The sequence below is a fragment of the Phragmites australis genome, chromosome 16 (genome assembly GCF_958298935.1).
Source record: "Phragmites australis chromosome 16, lpPhrAust1.1, whole genome shotgun sequence".
NCBI lineage: Eukaryota > Viridiplantae > Streptophyta > Magnoliopsida > Poales > Poaceae > Phragmites > Phragmites australis.
This window is the reverse complement of record NC_084936.1, coordinates 16,900,742-16,921,395: the sequence shown is the minus strand read 5'-3', so window position 1 is coordinate 16,921,395 and position 20,654 is coordinate 16,900,742. Positions and strand designations below refer to the sequence as shown.

Below are 20,654 nucleotides of genomic sequence, written 5' to 3'. Positions count from 1 at the left end.
TTTCCAGTATACAGGGAATATTTATGACTTGTATTTCCTACTGAATAAAAATATTCAATTTATTCCACTGACAAATTCTTTCCTCTTGAAGTGTATGAGGCAGCCACCTAGCAATAATCTTTACAGGTTCTATGTTCTTACTTTCATTCACAGATTCAGTCCTGACGAAGAGGCTGTCATGTTCAATGATCTTGAGGTATGAAATTACATATTGATGCCTTCTTTTCAATTTCTATAGGTTTTCAAGGACTAATTCCATCGTTTCTTCAAACACAACGCTTCAAACAATGCACAGGTGCGTTACAACCTACAGAAATACATGCCATTCAAGAACAGGTCACCAAGTTCTTCATGAAACATGTTATCAACCCAGCCGACGAGTTTCATAAATCGATCATGCCATCGACGCGTGAGAGATCTTCAAATGATTTCGTACCTTATGGTAGAGAGTATGCAACAAGGAGGAAAGCTACTAAGGGATTATACGACTTATATATTGCCAAATGACACCATTTTAATGAAGGATATTAATTACTATGTATTAATAAAGGATATGAATTACTATCTATTAATGAAGGTGTAATTATTATTGATTTACATTAAATATGTATCTCATTATATGCATGCCAGTGCACGTGGTCCAGAAGCAACAACCCGTAAGCGTGTCTAGGATGACGAGAATGAGAGGTTGGCCCGTCAGCTGTGCGCTGCGGAGGAGCAAGAAGTAGCGTTCCGTAAGCGTGCCCAAGAGGAGGAGGACGAGAGGGTGGCTCGTTAGTGTGCTGTGGATGAGCATGAGAGGGTGGCTCATCAGTGTGTTGTGGAGGAGGTCGAAGGCTCAAACTGTAGTGGCGTTTAGGCGTTGGACTTTGATATCTTTGACACACCGGAGAGCCTAGAGCTTAGACGATGCTATGGTCGATCAAGCGTGGCCGGGTTCTTTGCTCAACCACCATTGGTCCCCAGGTGTCCCCGGATGTACACATATCATCAGCCGTCCGTGAAGAGACATGGTCCTTATCGCGGGAGAGGTAGATGGATACTAGATTGGCTCAACTTGATCGACTTTTCGGGGGTGACTTGTGAGAGCTATTATGTATATATGTGTTTTTGTCTATGGCTATGACTAGTAATATGTGTTCACTTGAATATGACATGAATTACTATGTATTATTGAAGGTGTCATTATTATTGATACACATTAAATATGTGTCTTATTGTATGCATGTATTGAGAGGGAGAGAGATGGAGAGATCGAGGAGATAGAGAGAGGACAGAGAGAGGGAGCACAAGGAGGGAGGAGAGGCAAAACACTACTGGCTGAATGCTTCAACTGGTAGTGATATCTTAAGAATCATTACCGGCTGAAACCACCACCATCATTGCCTACTGAAGCCTTCAACTGGTAGTGATGCACGCATCATCACTGTCGGCTGGTGGTTTTAGCCGGCAGTGATAACTCCTTCACTGCCGGTCCCCCGAGTCGGCAATGATAGTCCCTGATTATCACTGCCCGTTAGCTACTTCCGGCTCTAAAACTGATAGTGAAGGGGGTTTTGGAGCAGATAGTGATGTGCTATTCTGCAGTAGTGGCACCGTCACAACGCCGCGACCCCCCCGCTATCCTTGTGCAGCGTTGTTGCCTCGGCTACACCGGTCACGCCAAATTCCACCGCCACCGATCAAGCCTGTCGCCACTTGCTTCTGCTCCCCACCGATGCTACCCCAAAATCTGGCACCCCGCCGTCGACACTCCTCCGACTCTGGTCGGACCCGCCACCTCCCCACCTTGGTGAGCCTAATTGCAACTCGGGTCAACGGGAGCTTAGATCGGCATCAAGAGGGAGAGAGCAAAGGGAGGAAAAAAATGAAATGTCATATTGGTAATGGTAATGGCGGTTAAATATATGCCACAATCTACAATTCAGAGGTAATCTTTCTTTGAATTATAGATTATGATATAATCTACCTCCAAATTATAGAATCTGGATTGTAAAATCATCCTTCTTATTTTTAATTATGAATTTTCTAAAATCCTAATAAAAACAAACAGACCTTTATTCCCAACCATGCGTACGTGAAAATATCTGAGTCACGTACTAACCAATTAAGCTGAATGCTGTGGTGCATGCACAATGACCATGCAATTCCCTTTTCTCAGATTTTGCCAGCGTACATGCATCTTAATTACGCATATTCTCGGCGCCTTGCATCACTCGGACCAGAAAGTCGGCCTGCGTTTTGACACTTCGAAGGAAACGACTCCAAGCAAGGAGAAAACCTGATCAAAGTGGGTAGAAAGAGAGAGAAAGGGACGGATGGATGGATGGACGGTGCAGGAAGCGAGCCTTATCCAATCCACTGCATGCCGGGCCAGTCACTCACACGCGTCACTCCGCCCGCCATCCTTGCCCTGATAGTGGGCCAGCCCTTTAGACAAAGACGAAATTACCCCTTGGCTTTTCCAGTATTACCTGCCGCGGAGAACGCGGGTGCTGTTACGTCTTCTGGCCCCGTGTGTGCGTGCGTGCGTGCGTGAGCAGGTAACGGCGTTAGGGCTTCTAGAGGCAGATACTTCTTGGACGGTTTTGTCCCCCGCACGCGTGTTGTATAAATGGCTCCTGTGCTTGGATTGGCGCGCAGCGCAGAGTGTGCATCCTTGAAGCCTTTTCTCACAGATATTCATTGCATCGGTTTAGTATCAAAACATTATATTTTCATGTGCTACTAATAAAAAGTTTGATATTTGGAGATATTTTATTTGGTAATGATGCGTTATTCGCATTTTCAGATAGTGAATTAAAAGAACAGTAATTTGGTAACAGGGCAGGAGATCATGAGGCAAGGACAATGTCACTCATTTGGTGAGACATGATAGATAATGCTAGATGTTATTGATTCTTTTACATTTGGATAAGACCTCATCTTTCCCTTCTCGATATAACTTTTAGTGAGCTTTTTGCTAGGTGCTTACATAAGAATAAGCAACAGAAGCTTGAGTGCCTAGTTTGGAGCAATCGAACGCCTTTCTAAAAGAGTGTAGTAGAAAAAAAGTATGGTGCATCATAAATGTACCTTTTGTAATAAATTCACACTTATATATATGCTTTCCTTACATTAAAACCTAGTATTTGATATATATTTGTTGATATATCCGTGTTCTATTTTTGTTGTTAATTTCGAGAGTAGTTAGATGTATGGAAAATATCATTTGATCCAACCAAAATGCAGACTTACAGTGTAACACTTTGCATAAAAAATCAACTGTCCAAATTGAAGGCAAAACCACTTCGATTCCTTTAGAAAAATTAAAGAAAAAATTCATATATTTTCAAGCCACTGACGTTTGTAACCAGGTTGATAGAAAAACAATCTTACTATATTTGTGGATAAATCAAACAATTGGCTAACCTAATTAAACATGTCTAATTTGAGTTGCGAGGAAGTTGTACATTAAAATTACGAATCTAACATGCCCATCCACTGTAGCACTTTGCATAAAAAATCTTATAAAATCGAAGGTTCGAATTGGAGCCCAAAGCAACATGTTCGCCGAAAGCCATGAATGACGATGAGCCGAGAGCCAAAACAGGTTGGGGGCAAAAGAGTCATTTGGGTGAGAGGCACCAATCGCTCGCCAGCTCGACCACCGCTTCATAGTTCTGCTCTCTTTTCATTCCTTTTTCCACCCAAACACGTAACAAACCAACAATAATCCACTCCAGTCGCCTCTCTGCCTCCTCTGAAGTTGCGCTCGTGCTCTGCTTCGGTTCCGAGGAGCGGCCATTGCTGCTGGTAAGGCGAACCTTTCCTCCTCCCCTTTCCGAATCGAGCTTGTTTCTGACGCGATTCGTGATCCGATTGTCGCGGTTTCCTTCCGTCCTTTTGCGATTCTTTTCCCATTTCTCGGATTCTTTTTTCATTTTTCGTTTCTTGGGAGCAGGTGGTTGTTGGTTCTCTTATTCGTGTCGGGGGAGATTTGGTTTATATGGTTGGAGCTTCGATCTGGGCGGATTCGTGCTAGGTTTCTTGGTTGCTGCTCGCGCTATTTGCCTCTTTGGTGCGGTGCGGTGCGGTGAAGGGGGGTGATTGTTTGACCTGTACTTTGCCTTGGTAGAAACTATTTCATCGATTCTCAATTCCCTGTGTGTGTTTTTTTACATAGGCGCTTAGACTGCAATTTTTCTTCTTCTAAGAGGACCTTGCTAAGCAGTGCATTTCAATGTTTCGTTATGCGAATTAAATGACTATTAACTAGTATATGTCTAGGAAGAAATATTCACAGACATCTGAAGCTGCGGTAATGAAATTTCTTTAGGATGAGACAGAATAACCGACACTACATTGTGGGGGTTGGGGGGTAAAGGATAGGTTCAGCATTGAATTATGTATAAGACATTGTAGAATGCAGAGCGCAGCCCAGTTTTTTTTTCTTTCTGAAACCCGATCGCAGTTCATATATCAGTGTCAGCAAATGGGAGTCTGATCACAACAATAACATCCAGGCAGAGCAAGAATCATTTTCTGAGTTTTCAATTGCTATTGGCCACTTAGACTTAGTCTCCACAACATATCCAGACACCGTACGAATTTATTTATTCATTTATTGGTTTCATTTTTATCATGTAGGCATATTGATGGCGATGGAGGGATCAATTCGATGCCGTCCTGCGATGCAAGCAAAACTGCCGGCTGCGCTGATCAGCAACTCCCTGACCAAATCTGGGCAGCTTGGAACTGCATTATTTGGTGCCATGTGTAAATACAGGAACACTACTAGATTCATTTCTCCAATATCTCGCCCGTCCGTGAAGAATTCCAGTCATATTTGCTGTAGCTTCAGCTCATCTTCTGATGGTAATGGATACATGGCCGGAAACTTCAGTGAGAGTGATGAAGATTATGTCAATTCTACCGTGCTAGAAGCAGGTAATCTTCTTCTCACGATGGTGGTCTCCTTCTATAAGGTGTATGCCATAATACATCCGAGTTTTACTCTGGACTTCATTTTTCTTGATGAGACAACTTGCTTGACTTTGTATGCCCCCCGGTGAACAACTGGAGCCTTACTAGCTGATGAAGGAAATATGTGTACGTTTGCACTTTTGCCATTTTTCTTGTAACTCAACTGGTATTCTTGTACTGTCGAACTATTGTGCCATATCATGTCATGGTGATGTCATAAATTAGTCACGTTAGTATATGTGAGTGTCTTGGTTGAAGATATTCTTGAATCAAAATCATGATCAAACCTGATTCAAATTGAGTTCTACTGATGGAATGGTGAACAAATTGATTGTCGATTAACTACTCAGTTAACAGTAGTACTCTGGATGCGTGTATGTTCCCAATACCTGTTTTGAAGGTAACAGTTCTTTTTGCGGTTTTCTGTCTCAGTTGAAGTGAGAAGTGGGTCAGAAGGATATATAATCAAGATGCGAGATGGGAAAAACTTGCGATGTGTGCATGCTAATTCTCAAGGGAGAAATATTCCAGAGAGTGCACCACAACCTGCTATTGTTTTGAGGATTGAAGATGGAAGTGAAACTTTACTTCCAATCATTGTTTGTATGTAATCTCTTAGCATGATCTGGAGTTTTGAAATTAAAGATTTTGATTGATTTTAATTCATGTCTACATGCTTATTTTTCTCAGTGGAGATGCCAAGCGTACTTCTGATGGCAGCTATTCGCAGTGTCCACATTGTAATACCTTCTATCCTTATTATTCGTTGTTCCCATTTATTTTACTTGATACAGTGTATAATAATTTTCTGTTGTAGGCACGACCTACCATATATCAAGTTGTCAAGGAAATGATTGATAAGATGGGTTATGAGGTAAGCCTAATTTGCAAGCATTTATAGTAGCTACACAGACTTGGTTGCAGAAAATTTCACATGGTAACATTTTCATTCACTTATCCCCTTTATCATGATGGTGGATTTTGATTCCAGGTAAAACTTGTTCGGGTAAACAAAAGAATTCAAGAAGCATACTGTGCCGAACTTTATCTAACAAAGGTACTGATCTAGTTAATGAATTTCTAAGAGGGAACTGATTCATTTTCAATGGGTGCAACATTATCCTTAATATTAAATTAGAAACCACCTGTACTGCAGATTGAAGATCCTACAGACAGTATCACCTTCGATCTTCGACCTTCAGATGCTATTAACATTGCTGTTCGCTGCAAGGTATTAATATTATTCTTGTTGAAGATTTCGCTAGATGCTAATTTATTGACCTAGTTATCTGATTTTCTCAATCGCTGCCACTTCTGTTTGTTTCTGGCATGATTTTCCTCTCAGATTTCAACAGTTCCCGGTATGGTTTGTTTAACTTTTTAAAAATGAATAAAAATGTCATGCTCACAAGTGCACAAGGTAGTTAATGGTGTCAAGAAACATGCAACATTCGATGTTTGTACTACTTGTAGTTTTATAAGACACAAATATATGTGCACTTGTACTATCTTAGCCTTCCAAAGTGGCATGAGATTTGTACAAGGACATTGCAATGAACAGATGATGGGATGCTGGTTTGGGTTTCAAAAGTTTACAAAAATCTTAAGCCACATTTGATAGTGTTGGATACATGTACTATATATTCATGTGAAAAAAAAAATCCATATTCTCCATATTTATGTCATTTCCCTTGACAAGAACAGGTTCCTATACAAGTCCATAGAAGTCTTGCATACAGTGATGGCATAAGACCAGTCGTGCCAGCAAGAACGGCGGTAGCAGCTGGCCTATCAGAGGGGTTGTTGTTTACAGAACTTGACAGGTATTTTAGGAAGTCCAATATGTCTACCATTGAATGCCTCAGATCAATAGTGATCCAGCAGTTGTGGAATTGGGTTCTACTTTTTCTTCGTCTGCACAAACTTGTTGGTTCTACTTTCATAGATTGTCCCACAAACAAACAAAATACACACTTGAATTTTGATGTGTCTGACAGTTGGGCAGTCGGACCATTGAGGGAGGTGCTGTAACGTAGTTACTTGTGAGGGCAAAGAGGTACCTCATGTATTGATACTTAGTCCTTACATTGAAGTATTGAACACGGTGGTTCTTTATCCTTATAAGGAGATTCTGCCGCATTTTACTATTTAGGATCCAGAAAGCTCATTCTTTAGGAGATTCTGGTGCATTTTATTATTTAAGACCCAGATAGCTCACCTTAAGGAGATTCTGCTGTGTTTTCGTCAGACCTGATGGACAGCCATGCGTCGAGGCTCAAGAGTTTGGATTAGTGCGGAACATGCTCATTGCAGCTGTTGAAGAGAGATACAAAGATGCAGGTAATGATACTATCTCCTTGTGGCTTCATCCCAATTCATCCAGCACAGGAAAACAATGTTATCTGAGTATCTGACAGACTACTCCACCTAGTGTTGTCTTCTCAAAATTGTTTAAAATGCTGAACAAGCACCATTGTTTTACTTTGCAAGCATCATTTTGTACTCTGGAGCAAACTAGAAACTGTCGTGACATTCTAGCATTAGTCTTGGGAAGTAATAAGCTTTTGTTTAAACCCGACCAGGGAATTATATCTATCAAATGTTGATCGATGAATTTCTGCAGCATTATGGAAGGATAAACTTATGCAGCTGAGGTCTAAGCGGAATAACTGGGCATGACAGGTGCTTAACTCTTGCTTTGTTTTCTGTTCGAGTCGTTCTCCCTTTACAGAACTGTGATTGTTTTTAACTTTTGTACAGCGTGGCTCATCTGGATGGTGTAAATAAAGATGATGACCTGCTGAATTCCAGTGTGCATACCAGATGACTGATGCTTACTATGGTTCTATATATGTAACTAGCTGTACATATTATATATTTGGATCTAAGAACGCTTCTGTAAATTCAGACTAAGGTTCGAAGTAAAAACTAATCCATTTGGAAAACAAAAATATGTGTCATGTTTGTGGGTACCAGTACATACCTCGGCCATGCTCATCAGTATGTCAGGATTGATCTGTCTTCCGAAGGCAAATATTTGGCGAAACTTTTTAACACGTCACCTATGGTGGAACATGCAGAACTTGTCCGGTTTACAGAACTTGTTCTGGTACGTACCTTGAAATCCACTCTTTTTTTTTTATCTTGACTAATGAGATAATTTCTAGGATTTCTTTTTTTCCCTTGATTTTCTTGATTTTAGGAGTTTTTCTAGTGTGCACCTTGAATACCACTAGGTTATTTTTATATATAAGATAAGATGTGATAACGTTGAAAATTAGTGAATTAGCGTACATAATTAATTATTAACAAAAGAAATTACTTGTAGTTTTTTTAGAATTTTCAACCTCTGGCAAATAAGATACACTAATTATATATAACTATTGTCTATTCTAGTACTCTATGACCCAGGAGAGAGATCAACGTAGAGTAGTATCAAATAATACACGCTTTCCAGGAAGAAGAGAAAAGCAAAACGTTGACGATTGAACTTACTGAGCTTCCTGGGCCCATAACAACGTGGTTCATCGTTCTGTTGTTTGTCATCGATTGAACTTACTAAGCTTCCTGGGCCCATTACAACATGGTTCATCGTTTTGTTGTATCAGCTAACTCCCAAGATGAATCAATCTCCATCTCCGTTTCTTCAACTAAATGTCATGCAACAAGTTGTTTTCCTTCTAAAACAACTGATTAAATGGTAGAAGGAAAACGCTGTTGTACTTGTGACTGGCATCCATAAATCCCTGCCAAAGCTGAACAGAGATAATCTGGAAGAGAATACACTAAGTGTTTGCTCGAATTAACTTGCCTCTTTGTAAAATATTACAGCTGCATGCATGTTCATGCCAACGACTCAAGGTCTGCATGCACGCACACTGCAATTCGCACCAAGGCTAATCGTTTTCACTCTATCCATGCTTGAACGTTTTTTTTAATAATGAAAATAAGTTTCCAGCATTTGCACTGCCCAGTGCACGCAACCTGGTTCCTTGTTACAATTGGGTTGCATGACTCATGCATTGATCGAATATTCAAGTGCTTAAAGAGATCTCAACCAGCACATATTCTAGAATTAAATCATCACTCATTCTTGACGAAGACTTCCATTGCTACTATCTTCAATCTTTAACACACTTTGTGTACATTTGTCCTTTACTCCTCTTTCTATTGTAAACTCCAAGGACATAACCAATATGTTCCTTTGAATAATACCTGCAAGAAAGTAGTGATTGTAATTTTTTTGTCAAATGTAATATCATTATGGTATAGTTAGATAGCCCAATGTAAAACTGCTACACCAAGAAATATTAGATTTTTATGTTGTTGCCCAACACCCCTCAATCAACCCATCATGTAGGTAACAGTTCTAGGTATGTTTATATCCAGAACCAATTTGACAATGCGCCAAATAGATTTAGCAAGATGACAATCAAAGAATATGTATTAAATGCTTTCAGTATGATTACAGAAGCAACAATTGATATTCTTATTCCACTTACACATTGCCAAATTATCTTTTGCTAACATAACCTTTTTTCCACGTATCAAAGAAATATCTTTGTTAGGAAATGGTCTCACAGGCTCCCTTCGAATGTTGGGTCGAAGACCTCTGCGACCACTTTACTGATAAAGCGTACAGTTGTCGTGGATCTATCATGTCACATGAATCCTTCGATGATCTGGAAGTACTCTTTGGATACTCGACGCCGCAGGAGCGACTCTAGCAGACGGGATCGGCGAAGACCTTCGCTCGGCGCCTCGAGGGAATCGGTCGAAGGGACACCTAAGGTGTCGTCGCAGGTGAAGCCTTTGTCGTGCCTTCGGAGACTAGTCGAAGACCTTCATGTGGCGCAACGAGGAGGACAGCTGAAGGGCGGCAGAAGGTGCCGCCGAGTGTGGACCTTCGGGAGCTAGATCGAAGGGAGGACCATTGTTAATAACCAAAGATAACGAAGGGTAGGATTATATATATCCTGGTTGTACTCAGGATAGTACCAAGTTACGCTCGAATATACCGAGAATGTGGTAGTTAGAGGGGTAGTATTGTAAACTGTAATGAGGAGTGGTTGAGGACGACCTATAAATAGGGTGTCATTATGACTTATGGGATATGTGACATTAATATCAGGGCACAACTCCCCACTTTGTGCGTTTTCCACCTAGCCTTCGAATCACCTCAGGGTTTCGATGGCTCACCACATTGTTTGATTACACAAGTTTCCAACATTTGACGTCATCCATAGGGATCGGCACATTCTGAAGTCATGCCACCCAAAGAAAAGCCGAAAGGCGTTGATACATCACAGCAGACACAACAACTTTCGGAGGGAGACAAGACCATAACAACCCCTTTGGTCGCGGGGGAGCTGAACATCACTGTGGCCGAGGTAGTCGAAGTCCAAGAAGAACAAAATGATGTGGCCATGTTGATTGATGGGGAGGGTCGAGTTCGCGAAGACCCAACTCACCAGGAAGATGTAAATACTTCGATGCGAAGGGTAGAGGCTAGCCTTCATGCTCGTTTCGAAGCTTCGACAACAGCGAAGGAAAAGGCCCTTCATGCTGAAGATCATGATGACTTCGATCATTTTCAGGACTATGAAGACGATAAAGAAGAAACCGAAGCGGAAAGAGCTGCATGACTAGAGGCCGAACACCTAGAACAACAAATAGCACAAAATAAGAGTATGCTAGAAAGCTTAATAGCGAGTCAAAAGGTAGCTGAATACCGTTGTCGAGCTGACGAAGCCAAACGAATGTTGGAACAGTTGCAAGGCCAGATCAACGTTCTGCAGTGCGAGAAATAATCACCCCTTTGTCAACGTTTGAGACCTGGCCCACGGAAGACCTTCGACGCAGGTCATCCGCAGGTGATCCAGACGCACCGCTCTCCTCTAGCTTGCAGAACCAGCCTTGGTCTTCGAGTTTCAAAATGCTGAGAGTGGTGATGTTTGACGGAGAATCAGATCCAAGGGAGTTTATCATGAGCTTCGAGGTGGCAGTTGAATCTGTTGGTGGAGAAGACACAACACTGGTGAAGGCCTTCATGCTGGCAGTGAAAGGGATAGAAAGATCCGAGTACTCCGCCTTACCTGCAGGGTCAATTTACTTGTGAGAGATGTTGCGCGATGCCCTATTCTGCAATTTTTAGTGCAATCATGCGGAAAAAACTCACAACTGAAGACCTCTTTGCTATCAAGCAACAATCGGCAAAACCACTATAGCGAACATGGCCCATTTTAGGGCATGTATGTAATTTTGGTGATTAATGACAACATAGTCAATGGGACTAACATGTTTGTCAAGTATATGCTTTAGTAGGTCTCATGAATGCAAGACATGAAGAAGCCACCGAAGCGGGATAAAGATTGAATTGAATTGGATAAATCCTAGAAAAAATTGTTAACACTGTATGGTCTGGTGCTTACAGAGTTATACACAACAGAGTGTTTTTTAGCTTAGAGGAGAAAATGAAGACTACATCGGATGGTCCGGTGTTCAGCAAAATATGCACACTGGAGAATTTTCAAGGAGTTGTTTCTCGGTGGTAGAAGAAGTTTGAACACCTGATGGTCTGGTGCTTAGAGGCTTGTACTCGCCGGAGTATTCTTAGAGGAAGATTTAGAGGTTATACACGCCGGATGGTCTGGTGATGAAGATTGGCTACGCTGAGCATTTTCTAGGAGTGGTGTTTTCGGTGATAGAAGAAATCTACACACCAAATAGTCTGGTGATGGAGTTCAAATTAACGCTGGAATATTCGGTGTTCACAAATGTGTTTGAGTGGGGTTCTAACGGCTAGTTGCTACTACTGTACACACTGGATGGTCTGGTGTTTGTACTGCTGTTGATACCGGATCATCCGGTGTTCATAGTTTGTTTGAGCCGTTGGAGCAACAGTTAGTTCACGGGGTTGAGGCTATAAATACCCCTCCACTTGAACATTTGAGGGGCTGGAGTCCAGAGAAGCTCATATACACCTGAAAAGATATCCATGCCACCAAAGTGCTAAAAGTAATTATCCAAGGCAATTAAGTACAAGACTAGGGAGTGATCAGTGCTATTAGGCCTAGAGAGAGTTGTTGCTAGGTGTTGCTACCTAGAGAGGGGATCAAGGAGTGATCCTATATTGTACCAAGTGGTACATCGGTACCTTGGAGGCTTGGTGATTCGCTGGCACCATGAGCCTTGGTGGTTCATGCTTGTTGACCCTCTGCCTTGGTGTGAAGCGGCGGCAAGACTCTTGTACGGGATGCAGACGCCTTGGTGGCTCAAACTCCAAAGTGAAGACGGCGGCAAGTGAACAGAAGAGAGGCTTGTGGTGAGTCCTTAGCTTGGTGGATTGGTGGCTCAACCTACATGAGACCTAGGTGGCTCAAGGGTCGTGACCTGGTTCTATCTAGGAGCTATAGTCTATGGTTGCTCCAATGTGGACTAAGGGTGGCGTTTATGCCATCGATACCACGTGATAAAAATCTTTTGTGCTGAATTTGTTTTCTTTATTCTCTTTACATTTCCGTTTTACATACTTGCAACTTACCTTTGTGTATTTACCTTTCTAGTAGTTTGCTATGATTGGCTATAGGTTGCAAACCTTTTTGAGCGGTAGAGTAGACACACTAGATAAACCTAAAGCATATTTAGATATAAATTGATATAGATTTATCTTGTGAAGTTTTTAGAGCTGATTAGTTTTAAATGTCCTAATTCACCCTCCCTCTTAGGACGTCATTGATCCCTATAGTTGGTATCAGAACCAGAGCTCACACATTTTCACAAGGTCATACCAATCCAAGTGGCATTTGAGTCATTGTCTCATTTCGGATCGGTTATGCTTCACCCCCTAGTGAGTTGTGATGTTCGGGGTAGGGATGGATACAGGTAGTGCTCCATGTTTTGACGGCACTCACTTTTCACACTGGAAAATTCTAATGACCTGTCATTTACAGGACAAAGGTTTGGATGTTTGCAGAGTCACCGAGGAAGGGATGAAGGAACGTCTCACAAACAAGGAGAGACAATTTGCTATTTTGACGAAGAGTATCCTTTTATCATCTCTAAGCATTGATGCATTCAATTGAGTATATTCTCTCACTAATGCACATGATATTTGGACTAACCTCATCGAAATACACGAAGGCACAAATATTGTGCGTAATAAGAAATATCATGTGCTAGTCACTAAGCTCAATAGTATTAAACAAGTAGCCCATGAAAGTGTTACTAACATGTACTCACGTTTGAATATTCTTATCAATAAGATCAATGGGCTAAGTTTGACGTAAATTGGAGACGATCAAGTGGTGAGAAGAATACTTCAAGGTCTTCTTCCAAAGTACAAGTTGATTGTGTCCATCATCTACGACAACAATAATATTTTCAGAATGACTCCTAACCAAGTTCTCAGCAAGATTACTGCTCATGAGATGACCATGAACATGGAGGTTGAAGTTTCCTCCTCATCCAGTGCCAAGAACCTTACCCTTACAAGCAAGAAAGCTTCTTACCCACATATGAAAGAGAATATGAGAAGAAAAGATCAAGAGTCAAGCTCAAGGGAAGATGATAGTGACGAAGATGAAGAGAGCGATGAAGAAGATGAGCAAAATACCTCAAGTGATGATGAAATGGACCCAAGATCACCAAGCTCATCTCAAGATTGGAGAAGGACCTCAAGAGAATCAACAACAAGATTAGTCATTCAATCTCTATGAAAGACTTGGTCAACAAAATTGATCATATCAGGAAGGAGAAGAAGCCTAAGAACTAGAGGGAGACAAGGGGAAGAGCCAAAGTATTTGCAAGCATAGGAAGATGTGTGAGTGAAGATGAAAATTAAAACTCAAGTGATGAAAGCTTTACCATCCACTCCTCTAAGAGAAGCTCTTCCTCAAGGTCATTATCACGGAAGTCATCATCACACAAGTGTCTTATGGCTAAAGGTATGGGAAGCGATGTAAGTGATGATGAATTCGATGGGAATTCACCATCTCAAGAAGAACTTTTTGAATTGATCAATGAGCAATAAAAGGTCTTAAAGAAACAAGCTAAAGAACTTACAAAATTCAACACCCTTAATGATATTCATGCTTCTTTTATTTCTAATTATAAATAATTATTGAGCAAATTCGAATTGCTAAGAAAAGAGCATGAAGAGCATAAGGCAAAACTTAAGGGCATTGAATATCCACCTAAGGTCTCTTCGAAGCAATCTACATCTCTATTTAATTTCAAACATAAGATAGATGCTTCTACTACTTGTGATAATTTGATTGATCTATCTAGCTCACCCCTTTGCAATGAGACATATGTTGAGAATGCTATCGTAGAATCTTGTAATGATTCCATTACATAAGAGAATGATGAGCTCAAGTAGGAAGTGAAGAATCTCAAAAGGGACTTAGCAAGATTGAAGGGCAAGAATCATGTCCAACCTTATCAAGATAACCGTGACAACATAGTGAACAAGCTTATGAAGGGGTCCAATGTGACATGCTTTAAGTGTTATCGAGAAGGCCACAAGTCCTTCCAATGCAAGCAAGTCAAGAAGGAGACCAAGGAGAAGAAGAAGAAGATGATGAACTTCTCAAACAAGGCCCCTAACATCTACACCAAACCCAACAACAAGATCAAGATTGAGAGCAACCACTACAAACTTAAGAGCTACAAACTTAAGAAGAAGGACCATGGTAAAGTGGTTGCACACATATTTGGAAGAAAGGATCGGGGGTCGAACCAACCTATTTATGTGCCCAAGGTGTGTCATCACCAACATGAAGGGGCCCCAACCAGTTTAGGTTCCAAAGAAGACTTGAAGTCCACGGGTCTGCTCGGGGGATTTGGAGACTTGGTGAACAAGATGAAGTGAAGGTTCAAGCAAAGAAGCCAAGTATACAAGATTGGGCATATTGATGAAGATCTTTATTATCATATACCCAAATTCTGTACACCAAGGTAAAAGAGGTAATGGTAGCTAGATTTTTTTCATGCTTGTGGTTTTCTATCTAGTACCTTTGCCTTGTCTAGGATTGCATATGCATATTTCATTTCCTTGCAATGCCTAGTGTAGGTTTTTCATATGATAGGTTGCTTATGTTTCACTCTAACCCATGAGCAACCTACATGGTTTATTAGTTATAGGTTATTTTCATGGCATATTTTTACAATTGGTATCCTTTACGTGTCATGAGTCCAATCTATAGAATAAGTTCTCTATTGTTATCAATGATAAGTGAATGTCTTTCACAAGTATTCGACACTTGTATGCATAGATTTAGGGGGAATATATCCTATGGGTTGTGATTTTGAGACTAACATGTGTTGCAAGTGATATATTTTGTAGTCTCATGGAGTAATCTATGAGTCCTCGGAGGTATGCAATGCTTATTCGTTAATTGGTATTATTGTCAATTCATTTGATCTTTTAAGCTACCTCCATGTATAATATGGCTTAAACTTTCTATCTTGTCATATCCACATTGCTCATTTCGATTGCATCTCCATAGTTGGTATGCATACCTAAAATTGGTATCATTTACTGTACAATTGGTATCATATCTTTGAATTGAATTCCTACAAGTGGTATCATCTTATTGAATCATGGTTTATGAAGATCTCCCCCGTGTACTATAATGTTTCCTTGAGTTCAACATGTATTTATAGCTTGTTTAAAATTGTTGATAAATAGGGAGAATTTTGATGATCAAAACAAGTTCAAGTTGCATGATGCAAGATTATTGACAAAGGGAGAAGCATGATGCAAGAAGCGATCATGGAAGGATTACAAGTAATATCAAGACAAGAAGTGCACAAAGCAAAGAGTTCTTGCATGGGTCGATCAAGGGAGATAGTGGCTATGGAGAAAGGAGGATAATTGTCTCCATGAAAGTCACAACAAAAGGGGGACAAAAGACAAAGTGAAGGTAAGAACAAGGTATGACAAAGATGAGATCTTTCCCTTACAATTGATCCATCTTCACTTGATATAAATGGTTCATTTTTAATTGGCACCATTGATTTTCTTACAATTGATATCATTGATTATTCTTATGATGCATCCAAGAAAAGTAGTAAGGCTTTGTTCTCTTTATAATTATTGCCATTTATTTTATATGAACTTGTGCACTTTACATTTGGTATCATTTATGTTTAGCCACTTTCTTTGATTGTGTTGTTATCCATCACCAAAAAGGAGGAATTGTAGCAAACATGGCCCCTTTTAGGGCATGCATGTGATTTTGGTGATTAATGACAACATAATTAATGGTACTAACATATTTGTCAAGTAAATGCTTTAGTGGGTCTCATGGTTGTAATACATGAAGAAGCCACCGAAGTAGGACAAATATTGGATTGAATTGGACAAGTCCCAGAAAAAATTTTAACGTCGGATGGTCCGGCGTTCAGAGAGTTATACACACCAGAGTGTTTTTTTAGCTCAGAGGAGAAAATAAAGACTACACCGGATGGTCCGGTGCTCAGCAAGATGTGCACACCGGAGCATTTTCTAGGAGCTATTTCTCAGTGGCAGCAGAAGTTTGAATGCCAGATGGTCCGGTGCTAGAGGCTTATACACACTGGAGTATTCTGAAATGAAGGTTCATAGGCTGTACATGTTGGATGGTCCGGCGGTGAAGATTGGCTACACCGGAGCATTTTCTAGGTGTGGTGTTTTTCGGTTGTAGAAGGAATCTACACATCGGATGTCTGGTGATGGAGTTCTAATTAACATCGGAATATCAGGTGTTCACAAATGTGTTTGAGTGGGGTTTGAATGGCTAGTTGCTACTATTGTACACACTGGATGATCCGGTGTCTAAACTGCTTGTTGGAGCAAATCTTCTCTTTCCCCCAACAGATTACGGCGAGAGCCTCTTCTAACGAGGAAGCTCAAGCTTAGGGACAGCAGTGAGCTGAGTGGAGACAGTGAGAGAAGGGGTGTGTTTCTGTTTCATGGGCAAGGACCTCGGGGGTTATCCGCAATATAGGTTCCGCTTTTGAACTGGCTTCCGTTATCCATAATTATCCGATGCGGAATGCCGAATCGAGTAATTATGCTCCTCATGAACTTCTTGGCCACTTCTGCGGTTATTTTTCCTACGGGTTCGGGCTCTATCCACTTGGTGAACATGTCGATAGCCACGAATAGGAACTTGTAACCACACCTTGGGCCCTTGGGAACGGTCCCAAGATATCCAAGCCCTAGACGGAGAAAGTCAAAGAAAGAGGGATTGTTTGTAGAGCTTGGGTTGGTCGAGTGGTCTGCCTTCCAAAAAATTAGCAGCTTTCGCACTTTTTAACCAGCTCGAAAGCATCCTGGATGGCAGTCGGCTAATAGAATCCCTGGCAAAAAAAATTTCCAACCAAGGTGCGAGAAGACGCATGATTACCACATGTGCCTCCATGGATATCGAGCAATATTTTATTGCCCTCTTCCTGAGTGATGCACTTCATCAAGATTCCATTACTCCCCTTTCATTAGAGCTTGCCATCTACCAAAACGTAGAGCTTGGATTTACGAGCAATTTTCTCTACAGACGCATCATCATCAGGGATGTCTTGACCCTCGAGATAGGCTTGGTACAGAGTCATCCAAGTCGGGTTTCGTTCGAGTAGTGCAGCATCTGTGTCTACGTGTTCTGCCTTGCTGACCTGACCAGACTGCTAGTTGGGTTGGGCAGCATCCGTTCGCCGAACTGTCGAGATAGATGGCTTAAGAAGTTTCTCAATGAAGACCCCTATGGGTATTGGTGCTCGAGAAGAAGCGAGTCTAGCAATTTCATCTGCACCAGAGTTATCACTCTTTCTGATATGCATCACTTCTAGCCCTTCGAACTTTTGTTTGAGCTTTCGTACCTTGAGTAAGTAAGCCGTCATGTTGTCATCCAAGCACTGGTACTCCTTTTGAACTTGGTTTACGACTAACTGTGAGTCCCCTTTCACAATAAGTCATTTAATCCAAAGCGATGCAGCTATACGGAGCCCGTTTACCAGTCCTTCATATTCTGCAACATCATTAGAAGCTTTAAAGTCTAACTGAACAATATACCTGAGTTTATCGCCCGTTGGAGATTTGAGCACAATGCCAGCCCCCAAGCCCTGGAGCGTGAGCGATCCATCAAAAAAGAGCATCCAGTGATCTTCAACTATGTTTGGCCTTTTTTCCTCAACGCTTGTCCATTCGGTGATAAAATCTGCTAACACTCAGGATTTCACACTTGTGCGTGGTGCGTAGCTTACGTCAAACTCATTTAGTTCTACCGCCCATTGCGCAATTCGTCCAATAGCTTTCCGATTGTGTATTACATCCTTTAGCGAATATGTCGTTATGACCGTGATCTTGTGTGCTTGAAAGTAGTGCTGTAATTTCCGGGAAGACATCAAGACTACATATATCAGTTTCTGTACTTGCGGGTATCATAGCTTAGCATTGTGTAGAACCTCGCTCATGTAATAAACAAGTTTCTGGACCTTGGCCTTTTTCTCGGGACATTCCCGTTCAACTGCCAGTACTGTGCTTATAACTTGTGGGGTAGCTGCAATATACAAAAAGAGCTCTTCTTTCTCATTAGGCAGTGTAAGAATCAATGGGGAAGATAAGTAACTTTTTAAGTCTTGGAAGGCGCGTTCCACTTCTTCTGTCCACTCGAATCGGTCTTGTTTCTTCAACAACTTGAAGAAATGCATTCCACGCTCGCCCATCCTAGAAATGAACCAACTAAGAGCAGCGATGCAACATGTTAGTTTCTGAACCTCCTTAAGTGTTCGAGGTGACCGCGTCTGGTCGAGAGCCTCAATTTTGCGCGGGTTGGCCTCAATGTCACGACTTGACATTAGGAAGCCGAGAAGCTTGCCGGACAGCACACCAAATGTGCACTTTTCGGGGTTGAGCATCGTGTTATACTTCCTGAGGTTGTCGAATGTTTCCATGAGATCGTCGACCAATGTGTTTCTGGTTTCCGACTTGACTACAACATCATCGACGTATGCTTATACATTGCGCCCAATTTGGGGTTGTAGATAGTTTTGAATACATCCTTGATATGTAGCACCAGTGTTTTTTAAACCGAAAGGCATCTTTACATAGCAAAATACACCGAAGGGAGTAGGAAAAGCTATTTTCTCCTCAACCTCTAATCCCATGCTAATTTGGTGATAACCTGAATAGGCATCTAGAAAACATAGCAATTCGCAAGCCTTGTTGAGGTCGATGAAGTCGACACACATTCTCCTTCTGCCATTGTCTTTCTTAACGAGGATGGGATTCGTGAGCCATGTAGGATGATGCACTTCTCAAATGAAGCCCGCCTTTAGGAGTTTATCGACCTCCTCCTGGATGGCCCTCTTCCTATCTTCCGCAAATCTTCGCTGCTTCTACACCATAGGTTTGGCACTGGGTTTAATAGCTAGTCGATGCTCGATCACCTCCCTGGGGACCCCGGGCATATCAGACACGTTTTGGGGTGATGAGCTCAAACACGTTTTGGTTTTCCTGGTGCAAGGTGATGAGCTCGAGTTCCTATTTGGGGTGAAGATTGGCCCCAATCTTAACCGTCTTGGATGGTTCAGACGGGTTGAGGGGCATTGCCTTGACGCAACCATCGGTTTTCTTATTTTTGACATCGTCGTTGATCTTGCCTTTGGCTTTGTCGGACTCAGAAATGCTAGCAAGACTTATGAGCCTGGAGTCTTTGGCCTCGACGACACCTTGGTGCCTTTGACACTTAGAATTTGCATCCTTGGGGGTGATAGTCATATCGGGACCCTTGCGCTTGTCACCGGGTTTGGTCTTCTTTCCTCCGCTCTTCGAGGACTCGGGTTTGTCCTTGCTAGATTGAAGGTTTTTAGCATGCACCTGCGCTTCCGCTCATTTTGCGCACTTGTCGGCTAACTCAAAAGCTCTTTGACCGTACATATCTTCCGAGTAGCCATCTTTCCACATAAATCTGTGTCCTGAGCACCTCGTTTGAAGGCGATGGTTACCGACTCATCGGAGATGTCTGGGATAAAATCTCAAAGAGATTCACTGTCACATTGGTGTAGCTGGTATAGGCCGTTCTCCGTTCCTGGGTGCTCGAATATGCCTTAGAAATTGGCTATGAACTAAGCCTTAAGTTCTGCCCATGAACTGATCGAGTTGGGCAGTAAGTTTAGCAACCATGACCTTGTGGGTCCATCAAGAGCAGTTAACAGGTAATTGGCCATTACTCAATTGTCACCATCGGCCACTCGAATAACAGTGGTGTGGATCTGCAACCACTCATTGGGATTGATTTTCTCGTCATATTTTTGGATCAGGCTCGCTTTGAACTTCTCGGGCCACCGAATTGACCGAAGTTCATTCACAAAAGCCTCACAGCCTCTGTCAAACTCATCAGGAGGAGGTAGTGTGGGACTGTCATGCCTGACTCTTTGAGCAGGGGAGTCATGTCGACCTTCTCATCCTATAGATCTGTGGTCATAGTAGCGGTGATCATCTTCATGGTGTTCTTCACGGTGGTTTCAATCACCATCCATAGATCATGCTGATTGTGAGGAATACGATTCCTCAGGTCTTCCTGATTTCCGCGCCTATGGATAGGGCAGCTACAGTTTGGTCCACATTGTCATGTTCAGGCTTGACCACCTGAGCTTCCCGTCTGAGATTCCCCTACTCGAGAGCGTTCTCGCCCGTGGCTCCTCGAGCC

At 41.8% G+C, this 20,654-nt stretch overlaps 1 protein-coding gene across 14 annotated transcripts; it reads left to right on the top strand.

Moving 5' to 3' along the window:
- The first annotated feature begins 3,640 nt into the window (after positions 1-3,640).
- LOC133895499 (bifunctional nuclease 2-like) lies at positions 3,641-7,916 on the top strand. 14 transcript variants are annotated; one of them, XM_062335861.1, is made up of 13 exons: positions 3,641-3,795; positions 4,630-4,758; positions 4,838-4,929; positions 5,074-5,091; positions 5,398-5,568; positions 5,656-5,705; positions 5,783-5,839; positions 5,957-6,022; positions 6,104-6,197; positions 6,665-6,788; positions 7,214-7,305; positions 7,589-7,647; positions 7,726-7,916. In XM_062335861.1, exons 2-12 carry the CDS (start codon positions 4,661-4,663, stop codon positions 7,642-7,644), a joined length of 918 nt encoding a protein of 305 aa, XP_062191845.1. In that variant the 5' UTR covers positions 3,641-3,795; positions 4,630-4,660; the 3' UTR covers positions 7,645-7,647; positions 7,726-7,916. The 14 variants fall into 14 exon arrangements, 12 of the variants coding, with proteins under 12 accessions (XP_062191845.1, XP_062191844.1, XP_062191846.1 ...); XM_062335860.1 differs by having other exon boundaries at positions 5,065-5,091; XR_009905612.1 differs by lacking the exon at positions 7,726-7,916 and adding an exon at positions 6,963-7,021 and having other exon boundaries at positions 4,630-4,929; positions 5,065-5,091; positions 6,104-6,196; positions 6,670-6,788; positions 7,589-7,635.
- The last annotated feature ends 12,738 nt before the right edge of the window (positions 7,917-20,654 follow it).